Source organism: Sapajus apella, unplaced genomic scaffold, assembly GCF_009761245.1.
Source record: "Sapajus apella isolate SASKATOON/1434 unplaced genomic scaffold, GSC_monkey_1.0 scaffold6, whole genome shotgun sequence".
Lineage (NCBI taxonomy): Eukaryota > Metazoa > Chordata > Mammalia > Primates > Cebidae > Sapajus > Sapajus apella.
This window is the reverse complement of record NW_022436946.1, coordinates 26,536,909-26,562,579: the sequence shown is the minus strand read 5'-3', so window position 1 is coordinate 26,562,579 and position 25,671 is coordinate 26,536,909. Positions and strand designations below refer to the sequence as shown.

Genomic DNA, 25,671 nt, shown 5'->3' with positions numbered 1-25,671 from the left:
TGATAGGATATTTTAAAACTATCAACAGTGGATCAATTCATCAGTATGATAAATTATAGTGACAACAGTGAAATACCAAATATTTTGTAAGGACCTTGTAAATCATAAAAGCAAATCTAATTTGTTGATTTTGCTGTATCATAATTGTACATGTTTGGCAGTCCATGTTTGATTGATAAAAATATAACCCTTAGGTCAGATAAAACTGGATTATATTACAAACCACAAGATGACACATTACTAGGAAACAGTGAAAATCACTTGTAGACATTAATTTTATAATATAATAAAAATGCTGAATTCAGATAAATATAAACCAAAAATGGTAAAATACCTGTTTTTATAAATGGAGGTTCTTTTTCTTGATGTTCAGCTTTTTCTAGAGAAAGAAATCAAAATTCACTGGCAATCTGTGGATTCTTTGTTTGGCAAACATTTCTCATTTACATATTTGCGAGTGATCCTCAGTATACCCAAGAGGTATGCTCCAAAGGTTATTTTCATGTAATTTGAAACAATGCAAACATATTGCCATAAAAACACATTATAAACAAAGTTAGGTTCATTCTCAAGGCACCCAGGAGAAGGCTTTTCTCTACATGTGGCTAAAAGACAGTATTAGGGTTTTATCCCTTTTGGAGCTGGGTTGTATAAGAGGATAGAACATGGCAAAGACAAGGATAAGAATATTGTTTTATGTATTTGCTGAAAGTTGATTCATCCTTTGGGGACATTTTATAGTGGATGGTAGTTGTCTTTGGCATTTTACCAACTCCTCTTTTTACCTCTCTGAATCCTAGTTACCTTCTTGCTAGTCAGAAACAATGCACTGCTGAACACTAGTTTCTTATTGAAGATTCAAACTATATCTGTTGTATTCCAGAGTACCACATTTTGTATTTTTATTGACCTGTACCACCCTCCTTTTTCAAGTTTTGTTAAAACTCTCTTAGCTGAATCTCAACTACTCTAGGACATGACAAAATGAAATAAAAATGTGTGAGTAATCAACATCCCTCTTAGTTCTCTGAAAAATATTTGAATTAAAATTTTTAAGAGATCATTCTCGTTCATCAAAAGTGGAATTTAAAGTCAACCATGTAGGTGGGATATCTTCAATGAGATTGAGAATATCTGTAAAATGAATAAGATCCAGGAACAGACCAAGTATTACTTCTAATGACCTCTAGGGTCAGTTCCTCTGAGCTGTTCTTGTTATTTACTTGTCCTGTCTTTCCTTCATTTCTGAATTTGGAGTTTCTCTAAAATTACTATTTTTTCTTCAAATCATGCACCAACAATGAAGTAGGTGGGAAGATGTGGGACTCCAGGTGTCATCAGACTAAACTGATATTTGTAAATTAGGAATTGATAGCATTCAAGAATAAAGTTCCATGAACTGAATTTGCATAAATGTTATAGTAAATAAGCATTTAAAATAAAAGAAAATGAAGAAGTCAATATTCACTGTATTAATGTTATAACAGCATTAATAATAAATCAAGGTAACAATAATAATATAACATATATATTCAAAATACAATTCACAGGTTCTAAAATGTGAGTATGTTCTAATTAGAGCCATGCATTTGTGCTATATATCCTAAACCACTTATATGTATTCCTAAGTCACGTCACATGTTCACCTTTGGACCATGTGGAGGAATTTTACATACAAGAGCCAGAATATATCTGACCAATAGCCACTCATGCATTTGTCTAAGCTTGTGTTTCACAAATGTACATCATTCAAGGACCAACATCACAATTTTGACACAATGTTGAACATATTTACTACCTTAGTGGGTAAATATTTATGCTTTCCTAAGTCCAAAAGTCACCGTTAAACTCTCTATTACTATACTCTCTGTGCCACGCCTGTACAGTGAAATACAGGATCTTCAAAGTCCACATTCATGAGGACATTTCATAATTATAATAGACAAATGGCAAAATATTGATAATAAAATAGATTTTTAACTGCTAAGGTTTACCTATGGTTTAATTAACATAGCTTAAAACAAGCAAATTAGAAACAGTCTATGGTTCATAACACTGACAATTTTATATCATTTCCTTTTTTTGTTATTCATTGTATATATTTGAAAGATTTCCCACATACCTTAACTTATTGTGAGTGGTATTTTATAGCCTATATGGACTCCCTCTTTTGATATTAACAATAGCGTCAAACTTCTAGATATTTCTTTTGTATAATTATAATGAGTCACTAATTAGTAGTGAAAGTCAAGAATATTAAACCATAGCAATAACATCAATTTATCACTAATAACAGTTACATAGCAATAACATTAATTTATTATTAATCTAGCCACAGGCAACACTAAAAATAATGACTTAAAAAACCAAGCAAATTGTTAGAGCTGAAATGGTCAAGCAATATTTCTCAGGTGTTATTCTTTTCATCTCTTACTTGCTGGCTTGGGCTTGTCTGTGTAGAATGGAGGGAAACACATGGCATATTGATGAGCACAAATCACAGAAAAAATAACTCTTTAGCAATTGTATTTGCTTATTCTTAGTTTTAGCTTCTCTCCTTAGCTTGAGCCTAACCTATTTTCTTTGAGCACTAATATTTCACTGTCAGCAAATACATTAATCAAATTGCAAAAAGCTAGTAAGATACACGCAATGCACATGAAATTTAAAACAATCTATATATCTGAGAAACAAGTACACTGAGTCTAGCTTCTTCATAATTTCCAAACATCCATACAACAGAATAAGAAACTCAGGTGGCTATATTAATACCTTAGGGTGAAAATTAAAGGAACATTTACTAAAAGGAGTATAAACTTAGGCAGTAGTTGGAGTAAAGTACAATGGTCATATGAAGTAATGAAAACAGCCTCATGAGATTTCTTTCTTTCTACTGATATACTAGTCTATGATTTCTATAAATAATTAGATCACTCCTGAATTCTATTTTTCCTCCAAGAAACTATTTAAATCTTTATTATCTGATTATCCCAGAAGAAAAAATGTTTCATAGAGTTTTTCTTTTGGAATGATTATTAGTAAGAGATGGGATTCTTTTAATGGCTGAGGTGTATAGGATTTCTATCTTAGAATTTCTATTGTAAGAAAATTTTGATTCTAGAGGAAGTTTAGTGATTCAGGCGTGAATTGAGTTGAAGACTCAGAAGTTTTCTTTTTCCTTACAGGAAAATCTTCTGAATTGCAAGAGTATGCGTCCTTTCTTTCTCATAATGAGAGATAGAGTGTTTTTAGTTTAATGTTGCATTCTCTTGATCATTCTTTAAGGCAGACTTTAAAGTTATGTAACCATATCCTTCTCTATGGAGCTCCCATGAAAGTAAATTATTCCAGCTAATTTATAAATAGCAGAAAGTTTCAGACTTCGGTGATTTTAAGATTTGAGGAAGTGTGCTTTAAAAATAAGATTAAACACCTAAGTATACATGGTAATCAATGCATTATATAGATTTTCTCATGAATCACACATAAGCTTAGGTCAATCACTCTTAAAGTTATGCTATTTTAGTTATTATTATTTAATAAAAAATATATTGACTATATCTTTAGTTATTCACAAGAATTCGAAATCTTAGAAGTTATGGTATTAAAAGTCTACACACTTCCTTGAAGGTGTCCGTGTGTGTGTGCATGAACACACATGGACACCACATAATATATAATGAGACATAGAAAAAATACATAAAATATTATTTACCTGTTTTTTCTATTGGGACAGCTTTTACCTGCTTGAGAAGTTTTTCTTCTGTGATAGGAAAAAACGTTAACACAAGTAGAAATTTTGAATACATGAGTGACATATTTCAGCCATGGTATTTTGTATTCTTTTTGAAAAAGCGCCAATGCCAAGAAAAACTTGTTTCCTCAATAAAACAGCAAATAATATCTTCTATTCAAATTGGATCAAAGCATAAAGAAAATCTGTCCAGCTGAAACGTCCTTTGCAGCTATCTTGCTAAGAAGTTTTCCTAACTTAAAATGTTCCCTAATGTGCCAATATAAACCCTACTTTGCATTCACTGTATTTCACTGTATTTATCTGTCCAGAGGTACTGCTTTATAAAATATATTTTCCTTTTTTATTATTAAATTAGAATAGGAAGAAGTAATTTTTGACCTTCTTGTGTCAATGCCTCCCTGGGAACCCAGGAATAGCTAGAGAACCCAAATTTCTCACAGTGTGAAGCTGGGGAAGAACAAAGGTGATACATTTGTGAGATGTCCTCTGTTCTCAAGTGATTTTTCATAGACAAAGATGTTTGGGTCAAAGTAAAGAGGTTATTGCCATGATCCTACATGAAATTAAATTTCTCGAGTACTTCACACTGCGTAAGAATCAACTGATCAAATATCCTAAGTAGAAAGTTTCACTGGATAACAGAAAATTTAAAGAGCATGATGGTGTAAATGAAGTGAAAGATAGTTGTTCCTACAAGACAATGCATTTGATGTACATTCAGAGACTAAAGCCTCTCACTTCTCTTTATTTCACCTCAAAATGGCTAATACTTGGGACATAAGAAAATAACAGTGTTTCATTTAATTAGAAGGTTCTAAAAGTTGTTTCTAAGGTTCTGCTTTTGTCAATACCGACAGCTCTTCTTACCTCTCCACATTCCAGCCCTGCTTTCTTTATTCCTATATTTTCTGTTGTTGGTGTCTCATATTTTTTTAAGAAGCATAGGCAAAACAAATCAAAGAGACTAAAACCCATTGTATACAGATTTTCTAAAGTACAATTTATAAAAGTAAGCAAAAGATTTCCTAAGATTTGTTTAGAGAAAGTATGTTTTTCCCTTTTCAAAGATTCTGGCCTAACTATAGTCACAACATTGGGTACATAATTCCGCCTGGAATGAAGAATAATAGTTTACAGAATAATTGAGGAATGGGTAGCCTCAAAACTAAATTCATATTTAATTAGCTGAAATACAAACTCGTTTTTATTCTTAAATAAAAATTAATTCATAACCTTGTTTTGATAAATTATGTATCTTTTTTTTTAAGGCAGAACACATTAGCTCACTTTTACTTTCCACAAAATGCAAGACCAGGAATAAAAAGAAAAGAAGAAAGGGAAGGAACGGTGAAGAAAAGAAAGAGGCAGGAACAGAAGCAGGGAGAAATGTTGATTTCTTCAGCATTTTTGGGATTTGGAGAGTCTGAAATGATTGTGTTTGAATAAGCCAATCAATTACAAGCTTGGTCAGAATGCCTTGCCCAAATCAGAATAAAACAGAAAGTATAGAGCCCATTCATCTAAGTGCTGGGTGATTATCTTTGTGTAAAGCTAACTCTCTGATGGGAAGTGAAGACTAGCTGTTTAGTTACATCTTAGTGGTTCAGTTCTCAGTATAAAAAGAATAGTCTGAAGATGACTAAAATTAGAGATGGTCTAGAATCTGATGACTTAAGACCTGAATTGTCCCAAATAACTTTAGATTTGACTCTAAACTTTTCCTTCTGCTAAAATTAGAACATTGAGAGACAATTTGATACTACAAATACCACCTGCAAAATACCTGGTTTACCATGAGAAACAGTCTTTTCTGGTTTCACTATGTCTTGTTCTGAAAATAATAAAACAAAAATCTTTTTAGGTATTTAGAAGCTGGGAAAATAACTGGCAGATTTTAGCAAATGTGCCCAGAAGAAAGAATATTCTGAAACCTTCATAGCATCCTTGTTTCTATGTAAAACTTAAAGATTTTAGCTCATGAAAACAATATGACAAAAAATTCTTATTTACAAAATTTTCAAAACTATAATTTTCAAAGCACAGGCTGTAATAAAGCATAAATATAAAAGCACAGATTGAAAATATGTGATTTTGAAGACGTTTCAAAATTTTCTTGTAAAAAACTCTATATAAGCATAAAAAATGAAATTAATATACATACTGTGTATTTGCACTTTTTCAGATACAGCTAAAAAGAATAAATAAATAACATATTAGATTAAATTACCTGCAAAATGAAGTATTTAACAATAACCAATATAATTTGTTATTGTCACTAGAACTAGGCATTACTAGCTTTAAATGGTGTTGGGTTTCTGGTTAAAGAGTGTAAAACTGGCAAAAATATAAAATGCTTCTATCTGGTAAAACATATTCACCTATAGCAAATAAATATCAGGAAAATAAATGATAAAATCATAATAATATTTGTAATGTAACAAGGCTGTTATAAGCCTTGATATATTGTAAGTTTATCACAAGCGCAACTATATTCAAACTTATGATCAGTTGCCCAGTAAGTTCTGGTGAGAATTCAGGGGCTGAGGTAGTATTGCATATGTGTCTAGATTTCCATTCTTGATTTATCGATATTGAAGAATCTTGCTAAGTAATCTTTTATAATGAAGAAATAGCTACCATAGAGCCTGAGGGTTTTTTGGAACTTGCCTCAGGTCAATAGCTAGTTGGTATCAGAGCTAGGACTTAAACACTAAATAACAATGTAAACTTGAAAAGGGCACCTTTTTTTTTAGGTCAGTGCTACCTTCCAATAAAATAATAGCATTTTAGGGACAATCTCTTAATGGGAGGACCCAGGGTTTGGTGCAAATCAGACATGGGGCAGACCCCTAGCTCCAACATTTATTAACTTAAAAATCTTGGAAGAATAACTTATTTTCTGAACTTGATCTATTGAACTCCTTCTTCAGATATTAAGTATAGATAATAATTGCCATGCTGTTTGTTTCTCATAATGATATGATGAAAGTAAAAATCCTATGCTAGTCCTTAGCTCACAGTAAATGCATAATAAATTTTTGCTTTCATTTTCTTCTAACCACAATAGTCTATAACCTTATGATTTTATAATTCTTATATGTTACTGGAAATACACCAGAATTATCAAAGCAAAGCCACCAGAATTTCAGAAATAAAGCCGTAAGTTAAACATGATTATGAATAATTTCATAAAAACCTAAGAAATATCTCCAGAAACCTGAAACCTCTGTTGAGATTTATTTAAGGTCATTTTCTAGATGTATTTGTCTAGGGAATATTCCCATTCTCACCTAATCCAGTACTATAAAATCGTGTTGAGCAATAGAGTGGACAAAATAATGAGGAACTGGGAGACTCTGTGCATGTCCCCCTAGTGAGATGTAAGCCTCTTTTAATACTTAATAAAATAAAGGTAATGTCAGCTCTGAATCTATATAAAATAAAGCTAATGTTTCCTGGTTTTGTTTCTTTTTTAACTTGAGGCTCTGAGGGAAAGAAAAGGGAGAAAATTTAAAACCTGAAAAAATGAACTAGAATACAAATTAATTTTTAGAAATAATTTTATTTTGCTATCATAATTGGGAGGCTGAGGCAGGAGAATTGCTTGAACCCAGGAGGTGGCAATTTCGGTTTGCCGAGATCACACCACTGCACTCCAGCTTGGGTGACGGACCGAGATACAGCCTCAAAAAACAAACAAACAAAAAAATCGACTAAAATTTATTCCAGTTTTATGCTTGTTTGTCAATGATGGACTATTAAACACAAAACAGAAACATGCTTTGCACTTGTCTATCAAGCTGTTGCTACAGCTAATTCTTTTAAATCTAATTTTTCTACTTTTTCCCAAGATGATTATTGCAGGAAATAGTTCCAAAGTCAATATGAGATAAATTATTTTAACACGAGTTGGAAGAAACTCTCTGAAATAGGTCTAATTGGGTACTTATGTGATTTAGAAATTTTTTTTTCCCATTTATTTATTTTATTGCATTTTAGGTTTTGGGGTACATGTGAAGAACATGCAAAATTGTTGCATAGGAACACACATGGCAGTGTGATTTGCTGCCTTCCTCCCCATCACCTACATCTGGCATTTCTCCCCTTGCTATCTCTCCCCAGCTCCCCACCCCCCACCCTCCCTCCCCTATTTCCCCCCAACTGACCCCAGTGTGTAGTGCTCCCCTCCCTGTGTCCATGTGTTCTCATTGTTCAACACCCGCCTATGAGTGAGAACATGCGGTGTTTGATCTTCTGCTCTTCTGTCAGTTTGCTGAGAATGATGATTTAGAAATTTAAATAAATAGTGTGATGGCTCAATTGTGTTCCCCCAAACAATCTGTTGAGTCCTAACCCCCAGTACCTCAGAGTGTAAACTTATTTGGAAATAGGGTTGCTACCGACGTAATTAGTTAAGGTAAGATGAGGTCATGCTAGAGAAGGGTGGGTTCTTTATCCAATATGACTATTGTCCTTATAAGAAGAGGAGAAAAGACACAAAGAGAGAAGATGATCATGCAATAATAGAAGCAGAGATCAAAGCCATACGTTCCTTCACTCCAAGGAACACTGAGGATTGCTAGGAAACAACAGAAGCTAGGAGAAGCAAAGAAGTACTCTCCTCTAGGGGTTTAAAAGGAAGTGCTGCTTTGTCAACACCTTGATTTTGGACTTCTAACTTAAAAAATTGTGAGAGAGAAAAATTTCTATAATTTTAAGCAACACAATTTGTGGTATTTTATTTTAGCCATCAGAGTAAACTAATCAATTTTGCTTTAGGAAAGTAGGTGCTGCTGAAACAAATCCCTATGTATATGAAAGTGGTTTGAAATTGGGTAATGGGTAAAGGCTAGAAGAATTTTGAGGCACTTAATATAGAAAGCCTAAACTGCTTTGAAGAGACTATTGGCAGAGATATTGACATGAAAGTTTATTCTGATGAGGGCTCGGAAAGAATTCAAAAGAGATACAGAGAAAGCTCTTGTCATTTTAAATGATATATTTCTGACTTAGTCCATTTTGTACTGCTTTAATAGAATATCACAGATTGGATAATTTATATAGAGCAGAAATGTATTTCTCATACGTCTAGAGACTGTGAAGTTTAGGATTAAGGTATTAGCAGGTTTGGTCTCTTGTTTAAAGACGGTGACTTGCTGCTGTGTCTTCCAGAGAGAAGGAATGCTATGTCCTTATAGGGCAAAGGCAACAGGGGAAGACAGCCAACTAGCTGAACACTGCATGAAGCCTCTTTTAGAATGGCCTTGTTCCCATTCATAAAGGAGGAATTTTCATGGCCTAATCACCTTTTAAAGGCTCCATCTCTTAATACTATTACATAGGTAACACCTAAATTTTGAGAAAACACATTCAAATCATAGAGATATATATTACTATAAGTAGAAGTAGAATGTTGCCAGAAATAGGAATTTTAAAATTGAGGTCTCAGAAAGGAAATGAGGAACATATTATTGGCCACTGAAGGAAAGGTAATGTTTGTTATAAAGTGACAAGAAACTTGGTTAAATTGCGTTCTTCTGTTAGGTGGAAGGTGGATGTAGTAAGCGAATAACTTAAAAATTTAGCTAAGAAAATTTTCAAGCAAAGTATGGAAGGTGCAGACTGATTTCTCCTTGTTGTTTATAATAAAATGTGAAAAGAAACATATACATAAATTGAAGAAGAAACTGTTAATCAAATTAGAACTGGCACTTACTGATTTGAAAAATTCTCAGCCTAGCTAGACAGTGTGCCATGGAGAGAGAGCCAAGGATGTGGTTGGACAAACTTTTGCTAAAGAGATTAGATGTATGATTCATGGAGCCACTTCAATAGAAAGCAGCAATAGAGATGTGGTTATCCAGGAAAGATATGTGGAGGACCCTCTTATCTAATGGCTTAGATGCCCCATGAATTGAATGTGGGACTAGTCATTTTTTAGATTTTTAAAAAAAGCAAAAACAATGCCAACCTGGACAAAAAGGGACAGAGACATGATAAAATGAAGGAATAATGACTCCAAGAGAAGAGCCATGAATTCAAATGCCTGGATTGATGGGACTTCCTGTGGCAGAGAAGGCAGGGCTGTCAGCTCACTGAGCTAAGAGGGCAGGGCCACTGTCCCACCAGGCACAGAGTACAGAGCACTGAGTCAGAGAGAATATTCTCAGGCTTTGAAATACACTAGGCTTTGGATTTACATAGGACCCAGGACCCCTTTTTATTTTCTTGCAATTTCTTCCCTTTAAAATGGGAGTGTCCATCTTATACCTGTCTTCTCATTTTATTTTGGGAGTAAATAATTTGTTTCATATTTTCACAGGTTCACAGAGAAGACGAATTTTGCTGCAGGAAGAATCATACTCCAAGTTTCATATATAACTGATTTAGATAATGAGATTTGGAACTACTGATTGACATATAGATGAAATTTTGAACTTAGAACCATGCTTGAATGGTTAGGACTTTTAGAGATGTTGCGATGGGGTAAACATATTTTGCAACTATGGAGGACATGAATTTTGGGCCAGCCAGAGAGTGGACTGTAATGGATTTAACTGCATCTCTTCAAAAGGTATGTTTACATCCTAACCTTGAGTACCTTAAAATATGACCTATTTGTAAATTGGATTATTGCAGATGAAATTTGTTAAGATGTGTTCATAGGACAGTAGAGTGGGTACTTAATCCAATATGACTGGTGTACTTATGAGAGGAGAAGGGTTACAGAGATAGAGACACAAAGGGAGAAGGTTTCCATTTGATGATGGAGGCTGAGATTGAAAGTGATGCATCTACAAGCCAAGGAACACCGAAGTTTGGTAGAAAACACCACAAGATGCAAGGAAAGATTCTTCTCAAAAAATTTCATGGAAAGCACGTCCCTTGTGACACCTTCATTTTGGACTCCTACCCTCCAGAAGTGTGAAAGGATAAATTTCTGTTGTTTTAAGCCACCCAGTTGGTGGTATTTTACTACAGTAGCCCTACAACAATAATACAATTATGAGACATTAAACAAAATTTTAACTGTGTTCAGAATCAAACAGTTGAAGTTCCTTTTTAAAAAGTTTCTTCTGCCTACTGTAGCCTTCAGAAATATTCATCTGACTCAGGAGCCTCAAAAGAGATTAGAATGAGAGCAGATGGTTTGCTGATTGAATGTCTATGTCCTACAATAATCAGAGAAAATTTTGGTTTTGTAGGAGTAAATTCAAATAATCAGTTACTTCTTCTGAACCACGTAAATTTCTCAGAGACTTCACTTACACAAATAGAATTTTTTTTTTCTAGAAATGGGTAACATAGAAAAATGTATATTTTGTTAGTTTTATTTTTTTTTAAGTTGGTCAAGGATAAAATTTGATATAATATTTGTACTAGGACATGACATTTGCAAAGATATATTGTGCTATTATAAACATGAAAAGCATATACGTCTATAAATAAAATATACATACCTGGTTTCTCTTCTTTTTTTCCTTGTAGTTCTAAAAATATAGATGAATATTAGTAACAATGATTATAGAAATATATTCATTTCCTGTACTCCTGCATATTTATTTTTATATAATTATTTTCTACGTTATTCATTGGTTTTCAATCTCATAATAACTTTGAAAAGTTAATGTCATATTAACTTTCTTCTTATGATTGTGGCAAGTTAGTACATAAAAACCAAGATTCCTCGATATTAACCCCAATAAGAATTATTTTGAAGGCCAGGCATGGTGACTCATGTCTGTAATCTTAGCACTTCGGGAGGCCAGCCAGGTGTGTTGTCCATGGCTGTAATCCCAGCTACTCAGGAGGCTGAGGCACAAGAATCATTTGAACCTGGGAGGTGAAGGTTACAGTGAGCTGCGATTATGCCATTGCACTCCAGCCCAGGCAACAGAGTGAGACTATCCAAAAAAATTTTTTTGAGAAAAAAATGGAAATGTGAACTGAGATTTTTAATGACAAGGTAAGAAAAGATACTTCCAGTGAATAAAGGATGAAGGAAAATTTCGGCATAGCATTTTCTCAGAAACACATGTAAGAGAATGTCTACATTGTCTACACATAACAGTTAAGCCTTTGAATTTAAGCGAAATATTCAACATGAAATCAAGATAAATAACAGCATGCATTTAAGATTTGTTTTATGTGTGTGTGTAGATATATACATATTTGTTTATATCAAATGCATATAACATACGTGGAGGTTTAGGCTTGACTTCTTTGCCTAGAAAAAATTAAAAAATTGTTAAAGGGTGAATCATACAATGCTTATTAAATTGACTTTATTAAATATGACAGAATATTATATATTTGAAAATAAAAATCAAATAATATAGGCCCCACCTATTCTTTTTTATTGAAATTCTATGGAATGTGGAACTTGTGGCTAAGTTCTTTAGTGCAAGATTGGCAAAGCTTTTCTGCAAAAGTCAGATAGTATATATTTCCAGGTTTTAGGCCATATGTTCTCATAATTCTTCAATTGTGTGACTATAGAAGCAGCCATTGACAATAATGTAAATCAATTTGAGTGACTGTGTTCCAATAAAACTTTATAAAAACTAGTGGCCAGTCTGTGTGCTACTTTGTCAGCCTCTGTTCTATTCATAGTTTTCATTTTCCCTCTTTTTTGTATCAAGAAATATTTGAATAGTCAACAGTTTTCTATGATTCTGTTTTCTTATAAATGCCATCTAGTACCTGTCTGTCACTGTTAAACTCAACTTTTTAAGGAATATTATCTTTACCTGTTTTTTCTACTTCTCACTCCCATTTACTCACTAATTCATTATAATCTAGTTTCTAGCTCTACCATTCTATGTACTAGCCTTCTCTATTCACCAATTGCCCCCTACTTGCCGAGGCTAGTGAACACATTCGACCATACTGATCACTTTCCCTTTCTTTTTAAATGCCTATTCACTTGGCTTTTTGAAAGGGTAAACATAATATACTCTACTGTAATGGGATAAATATTAATACTGCCTTCTTGTATTTCAAAAATATCCTAGTGATCTTTTTCTTTTAGCAAAGATAACATAACAGGGGCCTAATTAGTCTTCATACTGAAACTAAGGAAAACAGACAAAATACATAAAACAATGGTTTTAAAGATATTGAACATCAGACAACAAAGAACAGCGATACTTGAGTGATGGGGAAACAGATGAGACATGCCCTGTGATTGCTTCCGCTTAGTGCTTGGAGAAAGTTACAAGGCCTTAGTGCAGCAGTGAGTTGCCCAACAACTCAGCCTAGGCAAATTGCTGAGTTTATAAGATGGGGCTGGCAGTCTGGAAAGGCCAAGACAGTTAGTGATCCCGGGTCAGGGTAAAGTGGAGTGGAGACCAGCAGAGAAGAGGAAGAGAGTTCTTGGGATGTGTGGAAGGTGCTTTAAGTCATCAAAGGATCACTGAACAGCGTATGCACATGAGGAAACTACTTAAGGCCAAAGAAAGAAAAAATGGAAAGAATTCTAAAGCTTTATAATAAATTTTGAAGTTCAATAGTGTCAATCTTCCAACTCCGTTCTTTGTCTTCAGTAGTGTGTTCACTATTCTGGGTCTTTTTCTAACTCCCCATAAATTTTATATTCAGCCTTTCAGTACACACAAACTAATTTTCTGGGAATTTTCCATAATTGCATTGACTCTATAGATCAATTTGGGAAGAACTAACACCTTTGTACTTTTAAATCTTCCTATCCAAACATAGTGTCTTTCTATTTATCTAGATGTTCTTTGGCTGTTTTCATCACGAGAGTTTAGTCCCCTCACTATTTTCTTTCCTTTTTTTTTTTTTTTTTTTTTTGGCTAACCTCTGTTTAGGTCCTAGCTTAGCTGTCTCTTTCTCAGAAACATTTTTCTGATGCAGTAGATTGCTTACTCCCTTTATGTGCTAATTTTACTTGGTAGGTCTCTTTATCATTCTATTAATCACAATCTATTGTAAGTATCAACTTAAGTGAATGCTTTCTCTTTTACATTGTGAGATATTTGAGGAGAGAAGTCATGTTTATCTATCACTGAATGAAAGGAATTGGTGCAATGCATAATACATGGTGATAAGATAAACTCTCATTATTTTTTGTTCATTAGATAGACAAATGAAACAAATAAGGTAAATAAATGGAGAAATTGAGCAAAAATGAATGTAGAAAAATGTATAAACTTAGGAATTGTGCTAGAACACAAAATAAATGTTACAGTTACTGCATAGTTTCTTTGACTTGGGTTGCAATTTTACCACTCATCTTTCTGATATTCAGGCAATAACAAAAAGCACAAATGTTAAACAATTTACAATGTTCTTAAGATATAAATTCTTACTTTAAGAGAAGCAGAGCAATCACTGATAATGATACCTGAGATAAATTTGTTTCATGGTTTTTCAGAAGAAAAAAAAAGTTGTATAATGTAAATAACAGCCTCAGCAATATTTTTACCCTAAATATGTAATTTTTTTATAGAACTCCACCTACTGTCTTAACATGCACCAGAAGTACTATAAAAAGTACAGTCCAATAAGAGGAAAGTTACTTTGGGCCCAATAAATATGATTTAAGGACATAGCTATGTGCTCTGGCTAAATGTAAGGATAAAATCAGGGTTATAGCGATTCTATCCAGTGGTATTTGAAAGGATAAATGTTCATATTTCTTTCTGAGAATGTAACACATGTATTGACATAATCCTCCAGGAAACAAGAACAGAAGCACCAAAAAACTGTAAAACACATGTTCAATTGTGTGAAATTATGTGTTCAGTTGTGCTCTAAACCCCAACCAGATTAAGAAAATGTTGATTTAATAGTTCTATTCATTTATAAAACCAAGTTGTGATAAATACAGGACAAATGTTGATTCCCACAAAACTGTATAATTATAAAATCTGGGTTTCAGAGTTAGTTGTCCACATTCCATCTCCTATATCAACCTCAACAGCATTGACATAACACCTCTCTAGTTATTCTGCTGTTATCTTTACACTATCTGTTACAAGTTGACTTCTGTCTCCCAAAATATATGTGGAAGTCCAGACGCCCAGTATCTTATGAATGTAACCTTGTTTGGAAATAGAGGTTTTGCAGATATAATTAAGAGGAGATCATTAGGCTGGACCCTAATACAATATGACTAGTGCTCTGATCAAAAGAGGAAAAGAGATACAGATATGGACAAACATAGAGAGAATGTAATATGAGGACACACAGAGAACACTGTGTGACAACAAAGGCAGAGGCTGGAGGAGGGGAGTGATGAATCTACAGGCCCAGTTTCAGAATTTATATAAGTATCAATAGTCAGAAGTCTATAATGAACCTGTCTATATAGTTTAGTCTGTTAACAATTCTAGCTCCACAGTCATCATTGCATAATGTCAATAAAGGCTTTTACATAATCTTCTTTATATCAAATTTTTCTCGAGATAATAATTGTTTAACAGTGATTAATTGTCAAATAATTTCATTTAATAATCTTTCTCATCCACATGTCTGTAAATGAATTTAACATATTTTAAAATATATTTGTCATATTACTATGTTAATTCATTCATAAAGAAACTTTCTGTGTTATTTTTACGTTAAACTTTCTATCTCTACAATGTAAGAGAAATATATCAAAAACCAACCAAAAGTGCCCTAAAGCCTACATATTATGTGGTGGTTTAGAAATTACATTGTAAAAGTAGAAAAAAGTAAAATTTCCAAATACAAGTAAGAAACTGAACTTTCATGAATTTATTCAGAAAATTCATAATTTGGTTAATTATACCACAGAAGCTGCCTTATTATTGAATCAAATGAGCAAATTAGTCCTGTTCTCCAACAGAGATTTATTATATTTTAATTTTGTTGAGACAGTATAAGTGATTATCATAAAATGTGACTTTCATAAAATTTATAAAGGTAGTGTTATTTGGAACATATAAAGATCTTCATTGGAAAAATTTTTACTTAGATAATCTTATAAAGACTATCATTAAATAAGTTCATTAAAGTTTAATACAACATAATAACTTGATTTAAGAGCAGTAGGACATTACACATTTTTATAATGAAAAATGAAAGAATTTTAAAACTGAAAGGATCCTGGAAATCATCTGAAATAGTTTTTTATGATAGGCCGCAAAATCAGTTGTCTTGTTTAGGTCATTTTTAATTCTGTAATATATTTTTTGAAAGCTACCTAGATTCACGTAACTCTCTCCTTCAGCATTTTTGTCAGCTCCTGTTAATTCTTCTCCTCTGATTTTGACTGCTGTTGTGGTCTGATGCTTAAGTGTTTTGTCCTAGAGGTCTGTAGAAGCAGTTTTTTCTCCAAATATAGCTTAATTATATGCTGTTGGTTATCTGCAATGTGTAATCTCATTTTGGCTTTTAGTTTTTGACTCAAATTACTTAGTAGGGTTTTGGGGGCTGTTGGGTACCTGCCTAACTCCACTCCCTTTGGCCTATGGATCTTGATTTTTGGTTTGTGTTAACCCTTTTGTCATGGTGTGCCAGAGGCAGTGTCAATGGCCAAGTTGGATGTTGTTGGTCTCATAAAATGATTTGGGAAGAAATCCCTCTTTTTGTATTGTTTGGAATAGTTTCAGAAGGAATGGTACCAGCTCTCAGATAGTTATCTTATATTTTGCCTCAAATGAGTAGTGAGAAATCCCTTGGGTCCTGCCTCTTGATATTATAAGGTGACTAAAGTGATCTTTAAGAGATTGTTTAGCAGCAAATTTTTGTTTGCATCATGATTAAGCATGAAAGATTAGAGGAAATTAGTAGAGAACCAATAGAAAAAATAGATGTGATTAATCAGAAACATTACTTCAAATGTTTTTTTAAATGTGGATCTTGATATAATATTGACATTATACAATGATTATTTAATTATCCAGTCATTCATTTAGTAAACATTTAGTATGTGCTAAGCACTTCAGTCTCCCAAGAAATTTTTGCCAATCATGCTTTCCTATCAATTGAAACTGAATTCTTATGGATGAGTTTAATTCTGATCATAGCCCGAGAAAAGATTTGGTTGAAATGTCATGCCAGGTATATTTCCTTCAAAGCCCATGAAAAGGCCATGATATCCATTCCAAACATCACAAATTTCCTTGATATTCCTCGAATAGAATATCAATGGATAAATGGACCTTTTCCACTGCTGAATCACATAGCTAACCTTCTGAAACAAAGTGGATATGCCTCAGGAAATTCAAACTTAAATCCAAAATTGAACTCATGATATACTATTTCCTCATCCAAACATGTTTTCTATATTAGCAAATGATAGATACTTCACCTACTCTTCCAACCAGAAGGTTAGAAGCCTTCTAAGATTCCTCTCCATGCTCACAGATGTGAATAACTTCATCACAGGCTTGAGAAATATTTTTACACGTAAACATCATATTAATCCATGAAATTGAAAAACAGAAAAACAAATCTGAGCTAAGAGCATTTTTGAAAAACCAGATAACATATTGAGAATAACAAATAGTACACAAATATGGTTAGTTAAAAGAAAGAGGTTGGGTGTAATGGCTCATGCCTGTGATCCCAGCACTTTGAGAGGCCAAAGTGGGTAGATCACAAGGTCAAGAGATTGAGACCATCCTGGCCAACATGGTAGAACCTCATCTCTACTAAAAATACAAAAGTTAGCTGGGCATGGTGTTGCATTTTTGTAGTCCCAGCTACTCAGGAGGCTGAGGCAGGGGAATCTCTTGAACCCAGGAGGTGGAGGTTGAAGTGAGCCAAGATCATGCCACTGTACTCCAGCCTGGTGACAGAGTGAGACTCTGTCTCAAAGAAAGAAAGAAAAACAGGGGATTGAGAGATAGAGAGTAGGTACTAGCCATCTCTGTTGTCCACAGAGTTCTGTTGATTCTGTTTTATAGAGATATCTTGAGTATGACCTCACTTACTTATTTCTTCCTCCATTTCTGCCTTCATTATAGCCTCAAATATAATATTTCCCCTATTCTCATGTTCTTTCTCCTTTTTGCCACTTTTCACCATATCATGCCAATTTATTAAGACTAGCTACTGCATGTTCTCACTCATAAGTGGGTGTTGAACAATGAGAACACATGGACACAGGGAAGGGAACATCACACACTGGGGCCTGGGGGGATGGGGGGCTAGGGAAGAAATAGCAGGGGGTGGGGGAATTGGGGAGAGAGAGCATTCGGAGAAATACCTAATGTAGATGATGGGGCAATGGATGCAGCAAACCACCACCATGGCACATGTATGCCTATGTAACAAACCTGCACAATCTGCACATGTACCCCAGAACTTAAAGTATAATAAATACATTTAAAAAAAAAAAAAGACTAGCTCACTCTTCATCTCTCTCTGGAAGCCTTTCCTGATCTTCTTCTACAATGGATTAAAGATTATTTGAAATCTCAGCATCTCATGTAAGTCACCATCCCTTTACATTGTAATTGCAATAATTCGTAACCATTTACTCATTTGTCTCTCCCAAATAGATTATGAAATTCACTAGGCAGGAGACTGCAGCGATCATCTTTGTATTCTTTTCACTTGTGCATTGTCACACATAATAAACCATAATTGCCTTTGATAAACAAGAGAAAACACCATATAAAATGGAGAATTTCTTTACTGAGAAATTTACAGTCTAAAAACACCTCTGCTGACAATTCATCAAAGATGCTGCTAAAATTATTGGGGAAAGAGATGCAAAAAAGAGAATTACTCTGCAGCCTTTTACTGAAACATACCATTAAAGGAAATATTAAATTTTTTTCTCTGCATAGGAGATTTTTCAAAATTATATCATGGTCATCTTCCTTTGGGATATGTGAAAACAAAACATGTATAAGTTTACATATGAGATTTCTCATGAATGTTGGTTATAATTACTTCTCCTAATAAAAGGAGAAAATTATGCCATGTTTAGGTGCAACTATGGATATTTTTGGTCTGGAACAGAAAATGCGTTGGAAATAATTTTCTATTGATTAGTACCCTCGGGCACAGCATATTTTAATTGTTAAGATTTACTAAACTCTGTCACCCTAATCACCTCTGTATCATGCTCTGATCCTTTAAGTGGGTCTTGGGGGAAAAAATGAGACAATATGAAATGGGCTTCTGCTATGATATAAGATCTGAAATTCTATTCTTGTTTGGAATGTCAGGACATTGGTTAGGGCATGAGAAGGGGATGGAGGATTTGTAAGAAAGAGAGCACAGTAAAATGTCTGAATCTTGATGGACATGGCTAAAGTAGTCAAGAATGGCCCTTAAAGGAACCAGTATTTCTCTCATGTTTGCTGTTTGTCTCATCAGTATCAGCACCTGGGTTTGAGAATATTTTGTTCTGAAACGAAGGAAATTAGAATAGAAGACATGAGTAGTTATTATGTCTTTACTTGTCCACTACATTCAAATACTCCTATTTTTCTTTCTTATGATGTTTTGGGTTATTGGCTATCAAATTTGAGCAGCAAGTAAAAGAAAAAGGAAGATATCATATACTTGCCCACAAGAGGCATCTGAAACACTTTCCTCTGAAATATGATTCAATTATTAAATATCAAGCCTCTTTTAATTATCTTACCAATGTGAAATACTTCATCACAGACTTGAGAAAATATTCCATACATAAATTTTATATTAATCCATTAAATTAAAAAATAGAAAAATTGAGCTAAGAGCATTGTTTTAAAAACTAGATAACATATTGAGCATTAAAAATAGTATATAAGCATGGTTACAAGAGGTAATGAATAAAGGAGATTGAGAATAGGTTCAAATAATTAATGAAACTATTTTAGAATAGCAAAGAAGATATAAACTAAGCAATATATCCACATGGAGAAAACTTGTTTCTTTTAAATTTCTGAACATTCTATCAGAGAAATTTACAAATTAGCCTAGAAACAGAATCCTTTCTAATAGAGTTAACAATCAGCTGTCTTAAAAATCAAGTGTCTTAAAAGCTTCCAAGTTTTTCTTTTAGTTGAAAAGAACCACAGCATCTGCTTCCTATATGGTAATAAAGACTTCTCTAGTGTATGGCTTTTACCACTCTGAAAGAGTCGGTTTAAATCTCATTACTACCACCTTCCTGAATTAGAGTTTAGTTTGGATTGAAATTGGGAAGGAAGATTTTCAGCAATTTATTTTTAAAAGAAAAGAACAGAGCATTATTTTTAAATTCCCTTGAAGTACATAGGCGAGAAAATCAGTGGGAAGAAATCTTGAAAATTACAAATTATGGCTTTTGGAGGCGTCTAAAGTACAGACAATTGAAGAATAACAAGATGAACTACCTGAATAGTGGCCAATAGTACTTTGTTTATAGTATATGCATAAGTAATCTTTAGTAATTTTAACAAAATTATTGTCGTTCTGTCTTTTTTCTCTTAAAACAGAGGATGTGTATATTTCCTGAGGATCCACAGAGAATGAATTTCTGTGAGTTTTAAATCAGCTGAGAAAAATTGTATTTGTTACAGGCTGGTTCAGAAGCTATAAAGGAGACTATACTTGATTGACTGAATTAGCTAAGAAATAGTTCTTCTAACCTCCTGAAGATAAATTCAATCAGAAGAAGATTCAAGACTATAACACTCAAGTCACATGAAATAAAAATTGATTTCAGTTTCATAAGCTATGGCCAATAATTGTGTCCTATTCAGATTTTGAAAAATGTAGCAACATTTAATTCTAGAAAGTTGTTGCCCTTGTATTTATTAGTATAATATAGATCTAAAATATTAGATGTTTATTTTCTGTTCAGAACCATTCTAAGCATTTTAAAAGATATATCTTACCATTTACAGTAATCTTCACAAAGTCAGTTTTCCCACTTAATGGATTAAGAAACAGGTTTCCAGGTGCATCTTACTATATAACTTACATATTTCATTGCACTTGATCATTCAAAGGCATTAATTGGGCTCTTACTATGTGCCAGGAACTGTTCCCAGCACAGGAAATATGTGAAATGAACCAACAAAAATTTCTGCTCTAAGGAATATGGAGTCTATTTTCCTGATATCATCTATATCTGTTATTTAAGATTTACTTTTGATTTTCAATTCAAAATAGCCCATGTTCCGTATTTTTGCCCTTTCCCCCTGTTCAATTCATCTCTGTTTATATTTATAATAGAATTGTAGTGGTATTTTTAAGTTCCATCTTTTGTAGCGAAATAATATGGAGGATATGTTAACAAGAGGAATATGCACTACTTTAAAAGTTAAGTTGAAGTAAAAGATAACTATCTGTGACCTTGCAAATCTTTCTCTCACATCCTTGAAATCAAGTTGGCCATGTGAGTAAGGTCATTGATAAGTTGAAAGAAGCCAGGTCATTTATCAACTTTGTAATCTGGGTATTCGATTGAACTTTGTGAGTCCACTTCCCTGCCTGTAACTTGGGCAAAATAATGAAACCTAACTGTCAATTTATGCATTTACATTATAAAATCAATTATACATGTATGTGAATAAATCCTCTTAATTGATTGGATTGCTCCGCCAATATTAGTGATTTTAAAATTTTCCAGGATCTGGCTTAGTAAGCACTCAATAAATTTCCTTGAACTAGCATGGTTAAAATCATTACAATTTTCTCAATTTATTGTAAGTTTTCTTGTAATAAACCAACCCCCCAGTATATATATATACACACATATATATATACAAATTTGCCTATAGAAACTTTAGTGGTTATTCAATAAACCATTTTGTTAATGATGAAAATGCCGACTCACTTGCCAACTCATAAATAAAAAATTCATATGGCTGCCTGTATATTTATGTAGTATTTATTATCAGTCATCACAGATATTAACTGTTTAATGATCTTTGCATTGATACATTTCTTGAGAGTTTAAGTTGTTCACCTATACAAACTTAAAGGCTAGCAAAGCTTAATACATGATAAAAAATTAATTATTATATATATAATATGTATATCTATATAATTCTCCATATTATACATATATATATATATTTTAGGGTCACTATGGTAAGTTTTAAATAGAATTATATTTATTCTACTAATGACAGATATAAACTAAGCAGAGTAATCAATTAGAAGTTTCTTAAGTGATATGAGCCAATGATACTCTGGTGACTGATAAGTATCAATGCATACTGTTTTTTCTTTGACTAAGTAATTCTCCCATTGTGTAAAATTTTTAGCCAATTGGTAAAATATAAAGACAGTTTACCCTTAATATACATGTTCCTCTAGCTAAATATGGGTTTACTTATTTCTTAATCTCAAATAAACACACAGGTAAGCCCATGATCCTTTGCAATATGCAGTGTCAGAATAAAGAAGCAGTTGTGTTCATCAGTCATTTTAAAGATGACCAAAGCCCAGAAATCACCCATCAAGTGAGCAGGTGAATGATGCCAACCAGTGCTCAGGAAGGGCGAGGACTTCACTGTTACTAAGCAAGCAGTCATACAGTATCATGGTGCATGGTCTTTTAACAGATAGGGATAATGGAATAAGTGAGTAAAACACTGAAAAGTCAACAAAAATAGGACCAAACATGTCCATTTTAAATTAGCCAAGTTTGTAGCAAGAGAGCAGCTTGATGTTTTTTTTTTTTTTTGGGACGGAGTTTTGCTCTTGTTACCCAGGCTGGAGTGCAATGGCGCAATCTCGGCTCACCGCAACCTCCGCCTCCTGGGTTCAGGCAATTCTCCTGCCTCAGCCTCCTGAGTAGCTGGGATTACAGGCACACACCACCATGCCCAGCTAATGTTTTGTATTTTTCGTAGAGACGGGGTTTCACCGTGTTGACCAGGATGGTCTCGATCTCTTGACCTCGTGATCCACCCGCCTCGGCCTCCCAAAGTGCTGGGATTACAGGCTTGAGCCACCGCGCCCGGCCTGATGTTTTTCTTTCTGGGAGATGAGGGCAGTACTGATGTCTATAAATTTTTGCACAAGACATCTCAAATTTTAGTATGCATATGAATGACTTAAAAATCTTGTTAAAATGTAGGTTCATATTCAGCAGTTCTTGAAAGGCCCTAAGAATCTATATTTCAAACAAGCAGTCAGGTGATGCTGATGTTTTTCTGTGGAGCACACTTTAAATAGTAACTGTATGGATTATAACCTTTTACATTTTTCACTTACTTTTTTGATATATTTTATTTATATATGTTCATAGTTCTTTTAGGCGTTTTCATTATGTCACATTTAGATATTGATCACATCACTAAATTCTCACAATAAACTTGATAGATTGGCATGGAATGTACTGTCAGTAACTCCACTTTAAAGAAGCTGAGACTTAGAAGTTAAATTATGATGTAAACCACTCCATATCAATTGTCTTACAGCTCCTCCCTCTATTCCATTCTGCCTTCATTTGTCTTTTACATACAGAAAACTGCCTCTTCATGTGGTATATACCATAAAAACTAAGTAACATGTCAAAAACAGATTTTTTAAAACTTATTAACTAATGGTTTCCTTTCCATAAAGATAATGCTGTTGGACCTGCTATGGCTATAGTGGCTTTTGAGAGACGTTTTCTGCCTTAGATATTAAAGACATAACTCACAGAAGACATAATACAAAAGCTAAGACACAAGGTTAGAAGAAATCTATACAACAAACAACATGAATACCATATGATACACTAGAAGAAAACATGTGCAAACAGACAAAGATAAAGGACTCCTGGTATATGGCTAGAGAATCACAGGCAGGTGGGAAAGTTTGTTGAGATTGGAGATGAGATGAATAAATAAAATGTTTTTATTGTGAATTTGAGTGAAAGGGAAAGATTCAAAAGACATTGAGAAGACAAAAATTCACAGAACTAGTAATGGTTTTTAAATGTCTAAGTGGGCTGCCGGTGATAGTTGTGGTGAATTAGACAAACAGAAACTATGGAAATAAATATGTTGAGGGCAGTATAATATAATGACAATAAATGACAGAAACCTAGCACTGTTCCCTACAGATATCCATTTTGTAAAGACAATTATTATAGGCTTGTGGTGGACCTTTAAAGAGACAATGGAAACAAGATAATAAGTTAATAAGTTTGTATATTTATTCAGGAAAGAGATAATAATGATCAGAAAAAATGGTTTTAATCAGAAGAAAAAAAACTGGAGAGAGTAAATTTGGGAGACACATAACTTGGAGCCTAATTGAATGCTGGGTTCTGAAACAGAAAGAAGAGGTGTAAATGACTCAGAACTTTAAGCCAATGTAGCTGAATGGCAAGTCATGACTTCCATGAGATAGGGAACAAAAGAAAAAGACAATGGAAGAAATGTTGAGTTCAGTTTTAAGGAAAGTGTGATGCAGACAGAATAACCATATAAATAAGTTGATTAGGCAGTTAGAAATGCAGTTACAGAACTTAAAATTTTGTATATGAATATTAATTTTCTTAATATAAAAGTAAGATAAATTATTGTATATTACCTATGCAAGTCTTCCTTTATAAACATATTTGTAGGAGATTGGTTAGGGTGGTGGGAAAAATTATAGGAAAGACTCAAATTTTCATGGAAAGCCAGAAGGTTTTGCAAAACTTTGAGAAAGGGTTATAGCTAAAGGCAGCCTAATTCTCTTACCTTTAGCTAATAGCAAAGAGTAGATAACAAGGAAATGTAAAGGAGTTTATCTAACTAGCTTGTTTATTCATGTTGTTCTAAAACCAAACTTTGATCATTAAAGTGCAGGACTGCTCTCTACTTGGGAGGTTGACAATGTTTATTACCCACAAATTGTGTTTGCTCTAGGCCTTATCATTAAATTTGTACTAAATAAATGAGAGCATTGCTGGCTTATGGAGGCAGCTGCTGACTCTGGCAAAAAACTGTATATTTTAGGTGCACAGCATTAAACACAGGTTTCTAACAATTTTAAAAGCAATAGACCAAATAAAATTGTCCATAAAGAAACTGATGGATCCATGAAACACCTAACGGAGATCAAGCTGAAAATAAGCTGATTATATAAGATTAAATAATTGGCAAAGATAATGTTTTTATGACTTTTATTTAAAATATTATGGGGTCTTTAGTTAAAGGCTTTGTTTTCCAGATTTCAAAAAAGTCTCTCTTAATCAGTTTGGTAAAATATAGTTATATAAACAAAGATAAAAACATTTTTCTTCTTATTTAATTTCTCCAAAACTTTGAAAACTATTTGCAAACATTTTTATGGCAATATGGTTATTTACAAAAGTAAATAAAATCTGCTCTCTCTTTATAGCAAAACACAGTTGAAAACATTGCTTATATTACCAAGGTGCCAAGGCTTTGATTAAAATGTCACATTTTAACATATGCATAAAATTCTTGACTTCAAGAGTTCTGATTCTTACAATAATAAAAACTGTCACTTCTTGGCAGGCCCAGGAACCTTAAGACAATTAGTAAACTCTAAAATCTGCCTTGGTTTGGCTTCCTAGCTTCAAGAGTTTTTTTAAATCTGGGGTTTCTATATGATCAATGAAAAATATGTTGACAAAGAAAAGCAATAATACACCTGTTATTAGATTGGAACTCTATAAATCATTTTTGAGTTTTTGTTAGATATCTATAAGCTAGGCTAGGCCTTAAATTGTTCTAGGGTCCTCCAATTTAACTTTCTTCCATAAAAGTGGTAAAATGAGAACTGCTTTGTTCTTAAAGCCCTAGAAGGTAATGCTAGACAAGTTTTTAAAGAACAATTCTCAGGTCTGTTATATGAATCACAGAAAGTTCTCAAAACTACCTGATGCCATAACCAAAGACATTCAAGCTACAAGCTAGGACAAAAAGTTGCTGTTTTCCACATGAAAAACTTTCTCCTTGAGATGTTGGAACAAGATTCCATATTATTTATTATGAGGCTCTTGCACCCCTCAAGACTGCCTTTTTCGTTTGACTGGATAATGG

General features: G+C 33.4%; 1 protein-coding gene across 1 annotated transcript in view; it reads right to left on the bottom strand.

The window, feature by feature from the left end:
• Positions 1-25,671, bottom strand: part of TRDN (triadin) — a 377,062-nt gene that overhangs the window by 54,167 nt on the left and 297,224 nt on the right. Inside the window, exons 25-31 of the mRNA XM_032274890.1 lie at positions 11,958-11,984; positions 11,218-11,247; positions 5,919-5,945; positions 5,541-5,588; positions 3,716-3,763; positions 2,435-2,452; positions 335-379 (exon numbers count right to left, since the gene is read on the bottom strand). Coding sequence (XP_032130781.1) covers positions 335-379; positions 2,435-2,452; positions 3,716-3,763; positions 5,541-5,588; positions 5,919-5,945; positions 11,218-11,247; positions 11,958-11,984 — 243 coding nt within the window. The remainder of the gene's footprint in view (positions 1-334; positions 380-2,434; positions 2,453-3,715; positions 3,764-5,540; positions 5,589-5,918; positions 5,946-11,217; positions 11,248-11,957; positions 11,985-25,671) is intronic.